The sequence below is a fragment of the Kryptolebias marmoratus genome, linkage group LG1 (genome assembly GCF_001649575.2).
Source record: "Kryptolebias marmoratus isolate JLee-2015 linkage group LG1, ASM164957v2, whole genome shotgun sequence".
Lineage (NCBI taxonomy): Eukaryota > Metazoa > Chordata > Actinopteri > Cyprinodontiformes > Rivulidae > Kryptolebias > Kryptolebias marmoratus.
Genome location: NC_051430.1, coordinates 25,130,464 through 25,149,020, shown reverse-complemented (window position 1 = coordinate 25,149,020; position 18,557 = coordinate 25,130,464). Strand labels below are relative to the sequence as shown.

The window sequence follows — 18,557 nt, the reverse complement described above, 5'->3', positions numbered from 1 at the left end:
GGATCATTTACTGTACATGGACTAGAAATTCAATGGTTTATTCACACCTAGAGGTTACAGGCCACTTTAGAAATCCTTAAAACCTGTAATAAAAACCAGCCCTATAAAACTATTAATTATACCACAACCACCACGTTTAGTCTTTCTTAGTAATAAATTACATTTACTAGGCAGGCATCACATTTTTTAAACATTTCATTTATCTTTATGGAAATACACAGAGAGATTAAAGTGATACTGAACTGTTATTTCCTAATCTGAGTTGTTTACATTTAGACACAAATCATAACTTATTGTTAATAAAGTCTGCTCTCAATGATCTTTTTTTTTTATTAACAAAGATGTACACTCTTAGTTGAGTTTAAGAAAAAGAAGCATCTTCCTACACAAGCAGAAAAGGAACTTTTTTTGTTTACGCTGAACAGCATCAGCTTTGGTCGACACTGCCCCCTAGTGGGCATTATCTACTAAAAAACAAAAAAATATGTTATTTTATTATTTGTACCTATTAAAAATTAAGTAAAATTAAAATAATTTACACAAACAGATCATTGAAACGTAAAATAAAACTGTTTTTTTTATTTGTGATTTTTTGTTTTAATAGATACATTTCCTTTAAATTGAGAATTTGATCTCAATCTTTTATTTATTTTATAGCAGCCATATTGTTCAGGTTGTGACATATGACAACAAATGTGTGTACTGTTTGATCTTAAAGTTATACAAATTACAGGTGGTTTTTGCCTCGGGTAGTATGATTTTATTTGAGATATTTTAGCCATAAACCACCAGATTCAGTCAGAGGCATTTTTTTCTTTCTGTTTATTAAAGAGTTCCTGAGCAAAACACTGAACCCAAACTGCTCCTGACATGTGAGTGTGTATGTGGGGGAAAAAAAATCCTTAAGAGTAAAGTTTGGATTCCATGTGTACTCAACCGGCATGTTTGGACAGGCCACCAGGCGTCTCTCCTCCCACAGGAGACGGGTTCACACGTCTGAAAGATCAGCCCACCAAAACAATGTTAGAATGGCTGTTTTATATAAAGCAGTAAAGTCTTCTTGTACTCTCCAAACACTCACTTCACCTTTCAGATCCTTCACATCCAGATCAGGTTCCGCTTAACTGATTTCAGGGGCACTTCCTTTAATAGAAAACCACATGAAATATTGAACACAAGGGCAGTCTCAAGGGACGAGAAATATTTCAGGCTGCAGAATGACGTGCATGAGAAAGTTTGATTTATACTCGTCATACTCAGCTGGAATGTCACATAAATTTGAAGTTTAAGCTCTAACTTTGCTTTTCTTAGATAGTTTTACATTTTAAGATCCATCTAAAGCGGACGAACAGTTTTTGTTAGAAACATATCACTCTCCGTTTGCTTCTTGGTCACTGATTTTAAAATTTTACTGTTAACTTCTAAGGTTTTCAGTGATCTTGCCTCGTCATATTTAACTGATATTGTCAATGTCTACACACCAGGAAAACACTCCGGTTAACCAGCCAGTTTCTTCTAGATGATCCAAGATACAGATACAAATTTAAAAGTGAACAGGCTTTTGTAGGTGCCTGCTCAAAATGTATCCAACAATTTCAATATACAATATATGGCTACACATCGGATCGGGAATAATATAATATATGTAGCTCAGACTATAGAGACTTAAATCAAAATTGACATAAAACTGACCCTGACATATAATATAAAGTTAATGTGATGCAGTATCAGGATACTACTGACACATAACTCCCACATACGTGTAGATTACTGTTTTACAGTCCGTTCAGTAAATGCATTCATACTACTGTTTTCAAGTTTTTTTTATTTTTTCGTATGTTTTTTTTAAGCGAAATGTCCAAATGCTCATCTCATTCAGGAGGTGAATGCTATGAATTTTGGTTTCTGCAACTTTTTTACTTTTCAAAATATTGAACTTTATTTACAGCCTTTTGCAGCTTTTAGCTATTTGTCCTATTTTTAGCTAACCTTCTTTCCCTTTTAGCTAGTGTTTAGCTACTTTCAGCTTGCCTCTTGCTGCTTTTTGCTTCCAGCTACTGTTATACTACTTTTATATCATTTTGCTACATTTAGCTTAGCTAGGCATTTTTTAATTTCAGTTTGTAGCCACTGTTTTACTATTTTTAGTTATTTAGTTCCTTGTTACTTTTAGCTAGCCTTTTCCTACTTTGAGCTAACTATTTTAGATTATTTTAGCTATTAGCTACTTTTAGCTTGTCTTTTGCTATATTCAGTTTAGCTAGACCTTTTCTTTTACTTTTTAGCTGGTGTTTTGCTACCTGTTTTGGTCCTTTTTTGGCTAGCATTTAGCTTCTTTTAGCTTTACAACTTCCCAGCTTTTTTAGAGTTAAAACCTTTCTGTGTCACTGTTAGATTATGACATCAACTAAAACACAAAAAATAGATTGTAACTGTGAAATCCTACAGCTAGCTGATCAGAATTTGAAGGCTCTTTCTCGAAGATTCAGAGGACCGATGTGTTTATGATTCCACCCCCCTTCAGAACGAAGAATGAAAATACCCAACATGTGTTTGGCCACGTGACCGAGCTGCGTGCGCAGGGCGACGTGCGTGACGTAACGTCGAAGCCTTGGTTAGTTTCCTCAACCAAACACACTGATATTGTGTGATAAAAAGCTGGAGGGCAGCCGGTGGAAGACGGGCTGGTTTTTCAGGAAAAGAGCACCCGGACGCCGCCGTTGCCTTCTGTTTCAGGAAGCCGAATCGTTGCTGGGATGGAACTTTGCTTGTGAGCGAAGAAAACGGAGAATTTCCCCGATTTGAAAAGCCACGAACGCCTGTTTTCTTTCTTCCCCCCCTTTTTTTTTATAAGAAAAAAAATCTTGCTCTCCCTGGCTGGCTGTCGGAAGGCGGGGAATACAAAGCGACGTGCGCTGAAAATACACAAAGATTTGGACTCAGTGAAGCGAAAACGGGATCACTAGAAAGCCCAGGTCGTGCTGCTGTGACCGGTCAGCGTTAGTACATGGATTATCTGGTGAGTAAACTGATCCAGGTGCAGCTGTTTTAGCTTAAAAACGACCAAATACCAGCTTCTGCCTCAGTCGGCAGCTCTGCGTGCAGATTGTGTTGTGAGGTCTGTGGCTGCCAGCAGTGAGGTGTGCTCTAAGTGTTTATGTTAATGTTGGATAATTGTTGTTTCGTGGCGAACAGCCTGTGGCTTTTCTCTAAGTAGGTCTAACTGGTTGACCCGGACCAAAAGGTGTTTACATCTGAAACAAGGTAACTTGCCAAATGTCAGTGTTTGGGGTGAAACTGCACGGTGTGTTGGATCAGTGCAACTTTAACTTTGGAAATGGCTCCTTGTAACTTTGACCAAACCTTACACGAACCTGACTCAGTTTTGGCTCATATTGACAACATGGGACAGGGTAGTTGGAGCAGTTCACCCCTCCAGATGTTGGCAACATGTGCATGGACCTTCTGCAGCAGAAGGACAATAATCAGTATGTTGGGCTGCTTGTGGGAATCCTTTTTTAAAAAACAGAAAGTAGTAAACCACATCTAAACTACACTGTTAATGCTCTGCATGCACAGCTTCACATAAACTCTGTACCAGAACTATTACAACATGGACAAATTTCTCACGTGTTTCTAAAAGTTTTACCGTTGAGCTAATTGTTTAAGTAACTCTCTGACACAGGGTGCAAAAAAAAAGAACAGTTTTCAACATATTCGCAGGAAGTTGCTGTAAAAGCAAAAGTGGTTTTGTTCATCCGATGGAAATAACTAAAATTAAAGGCATCAGAATGTGACATTATTAACTGCAAGTTATGCTAATAAAGACTTGCTTCTGATGAAAGCCTATTTGCTTGAAGTAGTTCAGGTAATAAAGGCTGAGGCTGTTTATTTGAGGATATTTAGGCCCTGAATGACCAATTAACTGTTCTGTTCTTAGGGTCACTCTTTTAAGACATTGGGGAACAGCTTAATGCTTTATTTATCTCAGAGTGAGCTACTTATTGTACTCATTTTCTACAAGTATGAGGAAAAACTGAAATAGGTCAACACAGTTTCTATAAAAGAAAGTGTAATTTAAATGTACGGAACAGTTTCTTTTTAAAAATATACATCTTTATGTTAATGTTCAGGCAGATTTTGTGGCCCTATACAGATCCACCTGAGTGGTAGAAGGTTGCAGACCTCTGGATTGCTGTGGTTTGATGTATATATGACTCCACTGAATGTTGTTAATACAACATCTCAGGCTGTGTACCAGCTTTAAGCCCGGAGAACCCAGTTTGTTGGGCCTTTGCCCGCATTGTGCAGATGGGACGGGTGCTGCTGAAACAACAGCAACAATAGAAGGAGGAAGCTGCAATTGAACGCTTTCCCTGAGAATTTATTGAGCCAGACATAAATGTGTACACACACATTGTGCCGTCACCTCACAAGGGGGACAGAGGGACGTGTCCACCCAGTTTTCTCGGTTTGTTTATAAATGGGGCCTCCCAAGATGTGAGACTTGAAATGAACTCGAGTCAGAATGACCTAAGTCCCGTCTGGTAATTGTGACCAGAACCGCTGCGTTTGTGTTGCTTCCTGCATCAGTGTCACTAAAGTGAGATGTTCATAGTTAACAGGAGTTATTATGTAAACACTGTTAAATGTGAATGGAAAATTGCTGTCTTTAAAGCAGGGCTATTCAACTTCAGCTGCAAGTAGGCCATATATAAAAGAAATACTTTGGGTTTGAGGGCAGCAGTCGTTCTGTCTGTCACAGTTTTAGTCTCAGAAAAAAGTTGTTTTTGTTTTGTTAGTGTCGAAGCCACTCACAGGGATGCTGTCACAGACTTTTCACATCATATTCTTCTGTCACAGCAATGCTTTCATTAAAGATACTTTTGGCAACGTGAGCATAAAATATTTCTAAATCTAGTTTTCTTTTTTTTGGCTTTGACTGAGACATCTTGATCCTTGTAGTGACCTTAGCTGATGCAACTTTTGCTGTTGTCTTCTGTCTGTACTGCAGCCTTAATGCCTTTAGCTCAGGTCAGCTGGATGAGCCAATCAGACAGCTGTTTCCAGGTGCATGTTTACCCACCTTTACCCCTCCTCATTGTCATGTCCGTGTGACAGATGCAGGCTTTTACTGGCTTAATCAGATGTATGGAAATAGCTCTATGTTTTCAGACAGATCACCTGTATCTGGTCAGTGGGCCACTTGTTGAATAGGCCTGTGAAAAAACTGGCTCATTTTTCCTGTCTGATGTGCCGCATGGGCAGGGGGACATTTGTCAATTTATTTTCTCTAAAGCAAAACCCAACAAACTACAACTTCCTGCATATTTTGGTCAGATTTAATTCACGACTTTAAGCGTATCTGAGCCCTTTGTGTGTTTTCATACCCAGTAACGTTTTGCAGTGTACGTGTTTGAGGGGTTTTAGACGTTCTGTGATAGTTCTGTGTAGGGAAAAAACAGCTGTACCTCCGTGGAGAGTCGGAGCAGAGTGCTTGGCTTTCCTCCGGGGTCAGGCACTCAGTAGGTGCCGGGCCTCCTTTCCTGCTGTGCAGCGCTCGAGATGTGCCGTAAAACTTGGGTCCCTTTTTATAAATCGGAGAGAATATGTTAACTTTTAATGAGCCGTCCCGGCTTTGCGTCCTTTCTATTGGTTTTAGCTGAGGGTTTGTCTCTGAAGAACAGCTGGGATTAGCTGGAATGCGAGTGGAACGACTGGAGGCTATTATTGCACATCACTGGGTAATAACTGCGGTTTGACTTACGACTGTGAGTTGAGATCCGATCTGTGTTGGATTCCCTTTCAGCTGGGAGGTGGGGCATGTTAAACAGACTTCACGTGTGCACGGTCAGCCTTGTGTTTTTAAAAACTGCAGCACAAAGAGAAGAATTTGGTTCTGGCTGTTGCCCTGGTACTGTCTTACCAAATTACAGCTGCCTCTGGAGACTTAATCAGGCTGACGTACACAAACAAAGCTGGATGTCTGGTTAATTTACACAGGACCTGACTTGCAACGCTCTGCGTGTGTGTTCGTTTTGCTGTCTGTTAGCAAAATATCCCATGAACCAATGGACAGATTTTAATGAAACTCTCAGAAGGTAATCATTGGGTGTGCAGCTACAGCTCATTGACGTTTGGAGTCACCCCAATTTGTTTGACATTAGCCAGCGCAAAATGGCTATAACTCAGCCAATTTCACAGATACTGAGCTAATTGTGGTAGTAGCTGAGAGTCATCCGCAACACATATTTAACAGATCAGAGATGTTGCAGTAAATTGTGCAGAACCTCATTTACAAGGTTAACCAAAACAGTTCTAACTGCATCTTTCTCTGTCCTTCATAAGATGATTTTAGTTTAAAACTCTGGGCGGGTGATATGCATTCCTTCAAGGATCGTAGGGCTTTAATTTGTGAAACATTATCTCTTCCTTCTATATTAAACAGTTTGCTTTATGTATCATTAGTGCTCATTTCTAGGTATAGTTTACATTACAGGTTGCAGACTGTTAAATGTTACACACATAGGAAGCTGTTTATGTGAGGGGGAAAAAAAAATACTTTCAATATAACTATTTATGTTTTAGCCCTTTCCCTTAGAAAGACAAATTAAAGGTGTTGTAAAACAGCATTCACTCCTGAGTAAACCTGAAAGCTTGTTTGTGGAATTTGAATTATGTGAAAGATTTGGAGACAGCGTTTGGCAGACATCGGCCTCGAGCCACGGCGTCGATGAGAAAACCTAACAAAGGTAATAAAACGGTTCCACACCTGGGCTGATCTGGGTCAAGCAAGATGAATAAACCGCTGAAACGCTGAGTGAAAGGAAAGTAATTACGTGTTTTAGACTGCCATTAAAAAAGAAGAAAAGAAATCCAGAAAGAGGGAAGTTTATGTAATCATCCGGATTTTATTTCAGTGCGTTTACAAGATGTTGTCTGTTTCTGTTGGGTTTGATGAGGCTTGTTATTAAACATTTGCCAGATTTTACAGTCAGTTGTTGAATTGTTTGTGTTGTAGTTAAATCGGTGCAACCTCAAGACCTTTAACCTATTTTGTATTCCACCTGCTGCTGTTTAGAGATCCAGGTGAATAAATAACACTAGTTATGTGACTCGGTAATATGTAACCGAAACACTTTTTGCTAAAACATTTCCTAATGATACGGGGGAAAAAGCAGCTTTAGCGTGTACGAGCAGGCATCCTGCTTGATTGAGACACAATTTCATTTTTCCATCAGGGGAATTTATTTAGAAAATAAGAAAAAACGAAAGTTAACTTGACCAGTTGGTTAAATTACACGCCCGGTTGTAAATGTTAAACATGTTTAAGACGTTTAATCTCGCGCAGAATCTCAGTTATTTCTGATCGAGCCTTTGAAAATTTCTAAACTAGCAAAATGAATTTCAAACAAGGTTCATATTCAGTTCTCACGAGAGTGTTTTGACATTCTTTTCCCTTTGGAAAGGTATAATTGTGTGATGACCTTTTTAAATGGCCGCTCTCATTATTTTTGAAAGCTTTTTGTCATTTGACCCCAGCTGTAAGCTTTTAGACAAGAACTCGGAGGGAAATTGTCGTGCTCCACAGATGTTTTTATAAGAAGACAAACAAAATGCTTGTCTTACTTTTGTTGATCCGTTTTGCTGGCAAAATGAGTCACACTGAGGAATTTATCAATATTGAGTTATTATTTTCAAATACACCAAATCAAAAGCTTCAAAGTGATACAGAATTATAGTTTGTTGAAATCTGGTGATTTATCACCTGGTTAGCAACAAGCTAGTTTTGTTTACAACAGTGGTTTTTTTTTTTTTTTTTTTTGAAAACTCAATTTTTATTTGTTTGGAGTGATGCCATCAGGATTTCCAGCCCATTATTTAAAAAGGAGAACCCCTGAGCTTCACAATGATGCCAAACATTATATGAAGGGACTTCCCAGCATTACGGCAGCTGGCAGATAAAAATTGTCCGTTTCAAAGAAAGTACCTGTTAGAAAACTTTGATTTAAAAGTAGATTAGGAAGATTATATGCTATTTTAGGTCCTGGGATTGTTAAATGGTGTATTTATGGAGTCATTCTTACGTAAATCTCAATTATCCTCAGTAGCCTGTCATCATTCTGACTCATCTTGCCGACACGGGTCACATTTGTAGAGACGTATACCTCTTTATTTAAAATAAATAAATTTTAAAAAATGAAGCCTGCATGTGGTTTGGTCTTGTCTAAGCATACACAGCAGACTGTAGCAGATTTACATCTTATAGGCATAACACAATGGAAAACAGATCTAATGGGTGCTCCTTAAAACTTATAAATTCACTTTATAGCAAATGCAAACAAAGCTGACGTCACTTTTCCTGCAAGTCTTGTCTTTTGGTACCACCATACCCCCTGCTGGTACTCAAGTTTTTGTCCCGGCAGTCATAAAATGACCCATTGTATGCAGATAAGGTATTTCAGCAATGTGTGGGCTTTTTATTCATGAATAAATATTAGTTCAATCAGTTACTTTTTCTACTTATGAAAGGAACTTTTATTCTGGTCCAACTTGGATTGAGAAATATTTACTTTGGTAGAGTTGCACGTAGTTGCTTAACCTTTTCTTTTTTTTTGTTCCATCTTAAGTTCATGTTGTAAGCCCCTCAGTAATAATACCAATCTTAGCACAGTTTACTACTTTAAGCGTTGAGTTATCTTAACTTTCAGTCAGCTTGTGGGGCAGTTTGGCTTCTGCTGTTAAGTCCTGAGTGGTGATTCTCTTGTGTTTGTTGAGACTGCTAATGGTTCAGGATCTGTATCTGGGTTTACATCAGTGTTGCTGTTAAAAGTAATGGGATTCCTAATGCTGCAATCATGAAGGAGAACAGGTACTTCGAGTTCCTGTTTATATGTTGACAAAACATTGTGAAATATTGCTTTTGAGAGGTGGTCGTGAATGCTTAATTGGATTGTTTTCACTTCTTTTACTTCCCTTCAGTCTCATTTAGTTGTGTCCTGCAGGGTTGAGGATTTGTTGCCTTATTATTCAACTCTAGATGGTTCCATCAAAGCAATAAACAAGTATTACTTTAATAAGAAAAAAGTTCAGTGACTAAGGGCATCTGTACAACTGAGCATCTTTCTGAATTTAAATTGAACGCACGTAGTTTCAAAGAAAACCCGATCCCTGTACAAGAAACTTTTCTCTGCCATAACATGAGGAGCTGCTTTACTATGGTTGTGATATGTGGAATGAAATATTCTTTTTGCCTAAAAGAAGTAAGCGTACACACCAGTGATCCGAACCACAGAGCAGCAGAGCCGTTGTTGCTCGTGGTCTGGAAGGGCTTCCTACTCTTCCTCGGCTGTTTTTAAACATCTCACAGTTTACCAGATTTTGGCCTTCCTCTAGTAACAGCTTCCACAGTGAACACATGCTATGCTAATGTGTGTGACTGAGCCTACGAGCGCTGCGCTCTCACTTGCCTAAATAAAACATCAGAAATTGGAGAGCAGCATGGTGCAGGGCGCATCAAAATCAGCTTCATCTGCGGTGGTCACTGACCACCGCAAGAAATTGTTAGATTCTGGTCACCTACAGATCAGTCCGAGCACTCTTGTGTTTAATTAAATCGTCGAGAAGTTCTGCTGCCTGCTGCGTTTCATCTCGTGCGTTTTTTTTGCAAGCAACTTTCCCTTTCTCCTTTTTTTTTTTTTTTTTTTAAATCTGCGACCGAACAATAATAGAAATCCAAGCTGATGGGCTTTCATGAAATGCTGCCGGCCGTGCTATGATTGCATTTCTTCAGATTTTTAGTGAAATCAAATCCGTATGACTTTAAAGATCACTCATCGCTAAAGTAGTCAGTTATGGCGTCTTGTATTAATTAGTTGAATAGTGTATAAGTGCATTATGTCAGCAGGTGGTGAAAGCAGCTATTACTAGACGGCTGCGATGACAAACGAACATCTGAACATGACTCACGGTTCTCGGGAAGGCATCCGACAAAACGTCCCACAGCGTTTACTGAAATCCTCGTGACCGCTGCAAGCTCAAGTGGTCAATCTTTTCATCCTCCTCCACGTCGTTTTCATACCTGCTAAAGCCGCGCATGCAGTGTGCACTTTGTGTGGGTGTGTTATGGTGACTAATCCAATTTGCAGTCTTATTCTGGATCTGTAGTTGTCACTGAGCCCTTAATCTGTGTGGAGAGAGAGAGAGAGATCCTCTCAGTCTTAAGCTCGTGTCTGTCTGTTGATCCATGTGGTAATATTTTTTTTTATTTTTCTGTGAATGAATACAAAACACAAGATCCTCCTCATCTGCAGCCTTTCGAAACTCCACTGTGAGCGTTATAAAAGGAGGATCGGGATGATGCTGCTGCTGACAGCTGCCTGTTACACATTGAAGGGCCGCTCTCTGGGTGTTGTTCTGACACTGTTGTGCTCAGCTGCTCCTGATCCTCCTCCGTCCATTCACTTACTCCCGAGGCTCGGGCTGCTGGTTGCTGGGGGTTACGCTTGTTGTTGAGCACAATGTCGGAGCACATGCAGCTCTCCCTCGCCTTGTGCAGAATTGGGCTTTACACGGTAAGAAAACGGACACACGCCGCTTCCTCCCGGTCCGATAACAGCGATAACTCGGGGCATTTCGTTTCTAGACGTGTTTATGCGTGCTGGATTAAACGCTACTAGGTTGTTGTTGTTTTTAAATCGAGGCTTAATCCTTTTCTTGTGTTGTGAGACGAACAGTGACTGAACAAAAGTAGCTGCCGCCTCGCTGCTGGTTCGTTTCAAAGGGGAGCGCTCGCTATGTTTCATTCATACAGTTGGAGACAATAACACGGCGGAAAAGGCAGAACGTGAGCACAAGAATGAATTTTTGTCCCCGTCCTCTGTCACGCTTAGCAACTGGTTTCAGGCAGTCTTGTATAGCTGTCACTGGATCTGTGAATATTTTTGCCAAGAGGCTGTAGTGGAAATGTTTTTGTGGGAGAGTTTTTGTTCTCCCCTTCTGGTCAGACATGTGAAAGAGTGATTCGTCTTTACAGGAAGTGTTTTATAACACTGCAGCATTTCTGACATGTTTTTCTTTAATCATGTAGTTATCTTTTAACCACAGCTGATGACTCATGTTGCGTTGTGAGCTCCTCCTGTTACTCGTTTACCAGCTGGTGAAACTTTTTCAGTCTGGATCAAGAGAGGCAGAATTTCAAATGGCTACATATCTCAGTTGTTTGATGTATAATACATTCAATACCGCTCAAAAAGTGACTTATTGTTTTAGCACTTCATAAATCAAATGAGTGCTAATGTAACAAATGCTTTGTGTCCCTCAGGTTCACTGTTAGGTTACAGGTGAGACGTTCCTCTCTGCTTAGTTGTAATTGTGAGTTTAGTTAAGTTAATGCTGGATGCATCTGGTTCTGGGCACCATCAATGTCTTTGCAACACCAACAGACATTTACTCATTCTACTTGCATTTATTAAAAAAAAATACTGTTTAATTTTTTTTTCCATTCATTAGCTTGATTTTCAGGTTGTCTGGAAAATAAGCAGTAATAATCAACCTTTACTGATTCAAAAATATTAGTAACAGTGACACACAGTCAATAATTTATTCAACCAGCTCTCAAAAGTCAAGGAAAGTAATATAAAAGGTATTTTTAAAAAGGAACTGTGCACATGGGCAAGGACATGTTAAATGCTCCTTATTGCGATTCTCGGGGTTTATTTATCATGTTTATGATATTAAGCTGCAGGCTGATCTCTCAGAAGCAAAAACTGTCTTACAGTTGAGTTCAAGACTTATTTAGCAGCTCCCAGCGCCAGACCTTTCTGAACATAAAAGATGTTGTGTGGGAACATTTACTGCTTAGATTTCAGATCAATAGAAGTTCAGACTACTTTACAGAACTTCAAAAACAAGATCCCCTGTTTTTTTTTTTATCGCAGGTGTGCAGAAACATTTAAGCCCTTACAGAGTCACCACCACTAATGTAATAGAAGCAGGGGTGTAATATAATGTGTTTGTATTGTGACAGTTCAGGGCGGATGTTTTGAACAGATGCTGTGAACCGACGCCGTAAACGTCAGTTGCAGGTGATCAGAGCAGGTGTGTTTTTCATTTAAGGGCGTTTTGCAAACAGCTCCGACAGGAAAGAAGCAGAAAAAGATGCTAAATACTCTACACCAAACGGAGCACAGTTGGTTCAGAATAACACACAGAAGCAAAGACCTGCCTGTTTACTTCAGATCAGCTGTGTGGGACAAGCTCTGCTGTATGCTGAACGTGGACGGCTACAGAAAGGGAGGTCAGAGGTGCAAGTATGGCAAGCAGTTGTGTTATATAAGCAAGGTTTGCAAAGTGCTGTGGCAAGCCATTTATATATTTATTCAATATCCCTGATATCAAGCGTGTTTTTCTCATAGCACCCAGCTAGCTGTTCTGTTTGCTTTTATTTAGCAGGAAGTCAAAGTATTGAAGCAAACACTCCTTGGTTTTTATTTTATTTAATTTTATTTTATTTTTTAGTAATATCTTCATAAGAGGTACTGTACTCTTCTGGAGTTCATCAAACTTTGTTTGACACATGGCCTTTGGGTTATTTTTTTACAGTTCAGATTGGATAAAAAGAATTTACCAGTTAAATCCTACACGACCTGCTGCTGTAGATCCTCCCCTCTAACAAGGGTGCTTTATTTGTCTTTGCCTCTGGGAGAGTTCTTTTTGTTATTTATTTCCACGCAGTAACATTTGCATTTGTTTTTTTTCTTGTCCCTTTCCCGTGCAGACCCTGACCCTCACACCGAGGTACAGATCGAAGTGTAGCTTAGACGTACCTTCACACCCAGGGGGGTCCAGTATTTCACCAGTCCGGCGTGGTTCTGAGCAGATCACGTTTGTGCAACTTGTTTACGAGCAGTTTGTTAAAACGTAAAAAGAAAATACAACCCTGAAAGTTTTCAATTTTCTTCTGTACCTTGCCAAATTTCTAGAGTGTAGACGCATCATAAAAATAAACCCAATTATCGTGGTTTTGATTGCAAGCAGTCAGATAATTAATCCTCAGCAGCAGTCGTCATGAAACGTTAGGAGTGACCACCTGCAGAGGGTACATCAGCTGCTGCTCTCTGGACCTTTAACTATTAGGACTCTTAAGTGATTGTGATTAGGCACTCTGTGATCTCCTCATTATGTTATTAATGGACTGGAAAAATGGTGGCTCGAGCCCCCAGGCGCAGGCCACATCATTCAGTTTAAGAGTCTCGAAGTTTGAGCAAGCGTGACCTACTTGAAGTAAAAAAAAAAAAAAAAATGCACATTTAAGTCGTACACAAGGTAGCAAAATACCTTTTACCTGAATCGGCTGATTCTGGCACATTAAAGCCGGGCTGCTTGAACAAACGAGCTAAACAAGAACACTTTGAGTTTTTTTCCCAGGACAACAATTGCTTTTCATTTAAAAGGTGTAGATATCTTATTAAAATCATTCAGGAAAACAGGGTTTAGTTTGGTTTGGTTGTATGCTGTTAAATTAAATTACGTTCGACTAAACTGAACATTTTGCTTCTTCACACCTATGGAATCTTAAATTTTTAATAAATTTAAAATATTAGCATGCCTCCTTTCTCTCCTTCATCATTATAATTAATGATTGGACCTTTTTTTAGTGACTGGTGTTACAGGATGTAGAGCACTTTATCTGTCTGCCAACACGGCGGTTACACCTCCATCCGCTTTAAGATAAGATAATGTAGCAACAAATCAAAGTTTACTTGTCTCAATCATAAAGCTTGTCTGCACTAGTTAATTATTACTTTATTTTATACCGTAAAAATGGAATATCGTCTTGAGTCTTGAGTATTTGCTTAAAATAAAACAAACAGTTGATTTGAGGGTAATTTCATGATAAAGATGGAAGGATCTGCTGCGCTCTGTCAGATTTTAGAATTATTAATGATCACCAGGATGTTTCTCCCATTTTCCTTTCATCGTTGGTCCCTTGCTGAGAGGCGTACACTTGAGTTAGCACAAAAGTTATGATGAAATTTCTACTTTTATTTTGAAGTACAAACTGCATAAAGAGCTCCTCAGCTGAGCTCTCTCAGGTGAACTGAGAAACCTCCCCAGACGAGAATCAAAAAGAACTCCAGGTAAGTTGAAATGAAATTGCCAGAACTGTCATGCAGACTTCATCCTGTTAAGAGTACAGTACACATATTTGATTCAGTCAGCATTGAATGAAACGAGCACGGCAGATAGGAGTTTTGTCGCCTCCGATTGCACAGCAGTGTTAGAGTTGATGCGCACACTGACGTGTGTGGCATCCATATCTGCGTGTGACTTCACGCCTTCTTCTGCTCCTGCGGGTCGTTTCAGGGTCGCAGGCTGCTCACGCCGGAGTCTGGTGGTGGTCACATTTAAATTATAATGTAAACAAGCTCGCAAAAAAATTGGATTTGAGCATTAAGGCCTGTAAGGTGAACGTATGCTTAGTTTGTGCAGCTTCAATAAAATACGGATATATGTAAACTCTGTTTGACAAGTTGCTCCACTTTAACAACTGTTTTATTGAATGAAGGCAGGATTGTTGGTTGGAGTAGGAAAAAAAGTCCTTTTTTATAAATTATTAAATCATAAAAATCTATTTTTAAACTCTCACCGCAGCTCTGTAAGTACTAATGGTCCATGGGGTTGGCTGGTGAGTGTGTGAATGTCTGCAGCCTTCCCTCAGGAGTTCTGGTAATTGTTTACCACGCTTTCCAAGTAAAATCTCTGGAGGAATGTGACCGTGTATGAACACACAGTGCAAAAGTCTTAAGTCCTCGAGGGGGTGTCCTTGTTGTTTAGTGTCCTTGTTTTTTTAATTTTCCAATCTTTAGTTTGTGATAACTTGTGCGTTGCTTTGTGTGGTCTTAGCATCAACATGAGCCACAGGTCCACACTGTGCTGTAACAGAACATCAGAACATGACTTTCCACTGTGTGTGCTTTTCCATCACGTCGTGGATCGTCTGCTCCCTGCATCCAGCTGTGATAACACATCTGCAGCACGGAACGGCCTCTGTGATGTGAAACTGTGAACAGCGAACAAAAAACTCCCTAATTATGTGCATGCCGAGCTTTGAAAAAAAGCATTTATTTTGTGATAATCTAACTTTCCCTTTATGTAGTGCTAAAATGATCCAGTTTGTATCTTTTGGGGCACATTCACATCTCCACCATTGTTAAAATATTTTGTTTTGGCTTCAGCTTTGAAAAAAAAAACATATGGGAGAAAATCTAAGAAAAGATTTGAAAGGAAATCCCAATGCTCAACTTCCAAAATGGGTTTATATTTAGGCATAAAAAGTCATCCTGTTTTCAGGAAGACTTATTTTCAGTTGTTTTATCTCCGAATTCAGGTTCGAGTCTAATCTTCTAATCTTTCTTAAACTTTTTCTCAAAAGGATTTTAGCTTTAAATGACAATAAGATTGTTTTTTTTAACCTATTTCACAATATACGTATATCTTGGATTTTTCATAAGTTATTTTTTATTTTTTGGGATCTAATAGAGCTTTTATAATATAATAGACTTTAGTTTTTAAACTATGGGGACTCACAAGTTTTATTGTTTTTTTTTTGTTTTTTTTTTTAGTGGCCAAATATGTCCCAGAAAAGCTTTCACACAGTAAAAAAACCTTCCTTTCTCACAGCGTACGATTTCAACCTGCTTCCGCCCTTTTTGAAAGGCAGGATGGGAGCAGCTGTTGCCCCATCCGGGGCCACGAATGTCCATATTTCAAAATAACCGTATAGTGGAATGATGACTAAGAGATCACCAAGGGCCACCTGATGACTGTCGAGTACTGTTTCCTAATTCGTGGCTGCCGGTCTTCAGCAGTTTGTTTTGTTCTGCCAAGAATGTTTCAGGAAAGAATTTTACGCTCGCCGTTTTGGTAAACAGAAAGAAAAACGTCCTGTTGGAAATGAAGCGGCTGGCAGAGCGATGACACATTTTAACCCCGTGAACCATTAGTTATATTTAGCTGTAATAACTTGCTCTCAGTTTTTCACAAGACGTGGTATAAATGTAAGTTTCAGGGTAAGAAACTGCTGCTGAATGAGAAGACGACTCTAATCATAGCAGCTTAAGATGGAATAAACACACATTGATTAGATCGGAGTAAATCTATTTTGATTAGTTTAGAATATGTCCTGAATTATTTTATATTAATTAATTACATAGACTGATAAATTTTTCAGAGGCTTCAGCTTTTAATGGCGTTTAATCTGAAACCTTTACTTTATGCTCTTGTTGGAAATCCATCCCTGAGGCGAATTGTTGTTGACATTGCACACACACGGTATGTTTATTCACAGATTTTAATTAGTGGGCTTTGGGTAATAATCAAGTAAACTTAAAAATTATCTAAACTCAAAGTCTTTGAAAACACCAAAAAGTATATTTTATGTAAAAAAACACAAATCTTATTATTTAGATTAAACTACATACTTTATGTCATTGATGTAATATCTGATAACGCCTATAAAGATTATAAAAAGTATAATATTGTTGTAGTATTCAGCAGTGTAGAGATTCGGTTGTGTAACAAAGAGCTACCTCAGAAATAATGTCATTAATTTATTGTATGAATTTGTCATCAAACACAGAATTTTACACCATTTTTAATCAATAATTTGAGCCTTAATATTCAAGCAAAAGTCACACAGTTTTTTAGTTTTCTCAGCTTTCTGGTTCATACAGCTCATTTCTTTTTCTTTATGAGATGTTATAAACAGTTTTACTCCACTTTTTGCTGCAGTGACAGTTTGTAGGTAGCTGGAAAAAACAAAAAAACAAGCAGTTTTGAAGCTTTTGGACATTTTCTAGTTGAACTAATCTTCAGTCCGACCCAGAGGAATTCTGACCCTGGTTGTGTGTGGAAACACAGCTCTGTCAGGCTCGTATATAATTTGCTCCTCATGTGTCTCACATTTCAGGCAAGAGTCTCATCATCATTGATTTACCAATTTATGATCTTGTCCTTTATTTATTAAGGCTGAGAGGCCATACCCATCTCCTCTAACGGCCTTTGTACAAATAATAATAATTTCCTTTTTGTTTCTTTCTTTGGTTAATATTCCCATCCCTTCATGTTCAACCTAGACACAACCATTCAGTCATCTCATGATGTAACCTCACTGATGCAGTTATTAGACAAAACCTTTTAGACAAGCTTCTACATGTCATGAACCTACATTTGACCTAACCCCCTCATGCTGTAACACACGTTGAGCTAAATGATCTTGTTGAGAAACATTTAATATCGGCTAACAGTAAAGATATCTGTGGAAAACTTCTCCTTAAACAACAACAACAGCAGAAAGAAACGACAAAAAAACCAAACCAACTTGATTTACCTGTGATGGCTGTAAATGAAGGTAACTGCAAAGAGTTGGCGTGATATTAAATGTCATAGGAAACGTCACTGTTAGGGCGAAATATGCTCCATTTGTTTATTTTTTTTTAAAAATTCTGACTAGATTTTGCTATAGAACAATGGCACGCAATAAAAATGAGTCTTTCTGAACCATAACATGAAAACAAAAGTCCTTTACTTTATTTTTTGTACCCCGTGCAGTTTTCATTGTGGCTCTGTGACCCTTTACCGCTGTGGAGCTTTTGAATTTATCAACTCTCATGCCTGCAAAACTGAACATATTACTGGCACAAATGCTGTCCACCGAGGCCTGATCCACCCACAGATGTAATCCTCTTTGAAATGAACGATGAGAGCGCGACTCAATTTCATTTAAATGGGGCTTTCTTTTTCACAGAGTGCCGATATTTCTGTCGTTCTGTGGAGGACGAGTGAAGCGATGCAGGCAGCGGGGTTTTACATGTTTAAGATGTTTGTGCTGGGCATCTGTGGTGTTTACTGTTAAATGGTTAACTTGTTATAAACACTTTAGCCAAATTTAGACTTAAAGTTTTGTGCAAACCTTAGATGGAACACCAAGCTAAGTTTCCTCTGATCTTTTAACAGTGTACATGTAGAAAGATGGTTCAAAAAGCCATGTAAGAATAGGAAATCAAAAATCTGGAGCACGATGGGCTAAAACGTGAAATGTAGCACAGTTGGAGCTATGTAGGTCAGCTGTATTATTAGTGAAGCTGTTTGTGTGTCACTGTATTTCAGCTGATATCAAATGAGCTCTTCTTATAATCTTCCCGTTTTTCTTTTAAATCTACCTGTTTGAACAGTGCTGAATCAAATTCAGTGTCAGGACTTTCCATTCAAGACCAGTGTGCCTAAATACAGTACAGTATGCCTCCAACCCTGTTATTTAGGTGGGGAACGCCCCTTTGTTTCTGGGAGCTGCTGGTTTGAAGAAAGGGTTATGGCGCCCTCTGCTGAAATAAAACCGTCAATGCTACCTTCTTTGTCCAGACTGACCTCAGATGCAGTCAGGCACATTGGTGAGTTTTATTTTAATCATGGCTGCTGCATCTTTTCTCATGGACCTGGGAGGTGCTTTAAAGCTCCTGGTAACTTTCCGATCTGTAACGGAGCGGTAATGTTGA

At 38.9% G+C, this 18,557-nt stretch overlaps 1 protein-coding gene across 2 annotated transcripts in view; it reads left to right on the top strand.

Moving 5' to 3' along the window:
* The first annotated feature begins 2,601 nt into the window (after positions 1-2,601).
* The window catches only part of arl15a (ADP-ribosylation factor-like 15a), a 91,188-nt gene continuing 75,232 nt past the window's right edge, over positions 2,602-18,557 (top strand). The window contains exon 1 of one of the 2 annotated variants that reach the window (XM_017412265.3): positions 2,602-3,019. In XM_017412265.3, the coding sequence (XP_017267754.1) occupies positions 3,008-3,019 (12 nt within the window). In that variant the 5' untranslated portion in view covers positions 2,602-3,007. Of the gene's footprint in view, positions 3,020-10,457; positions 10,575-18,557 lie in introns of those variants that run through there. The other variant, XM_025005135.2, reaches the window with a different exon arrangement.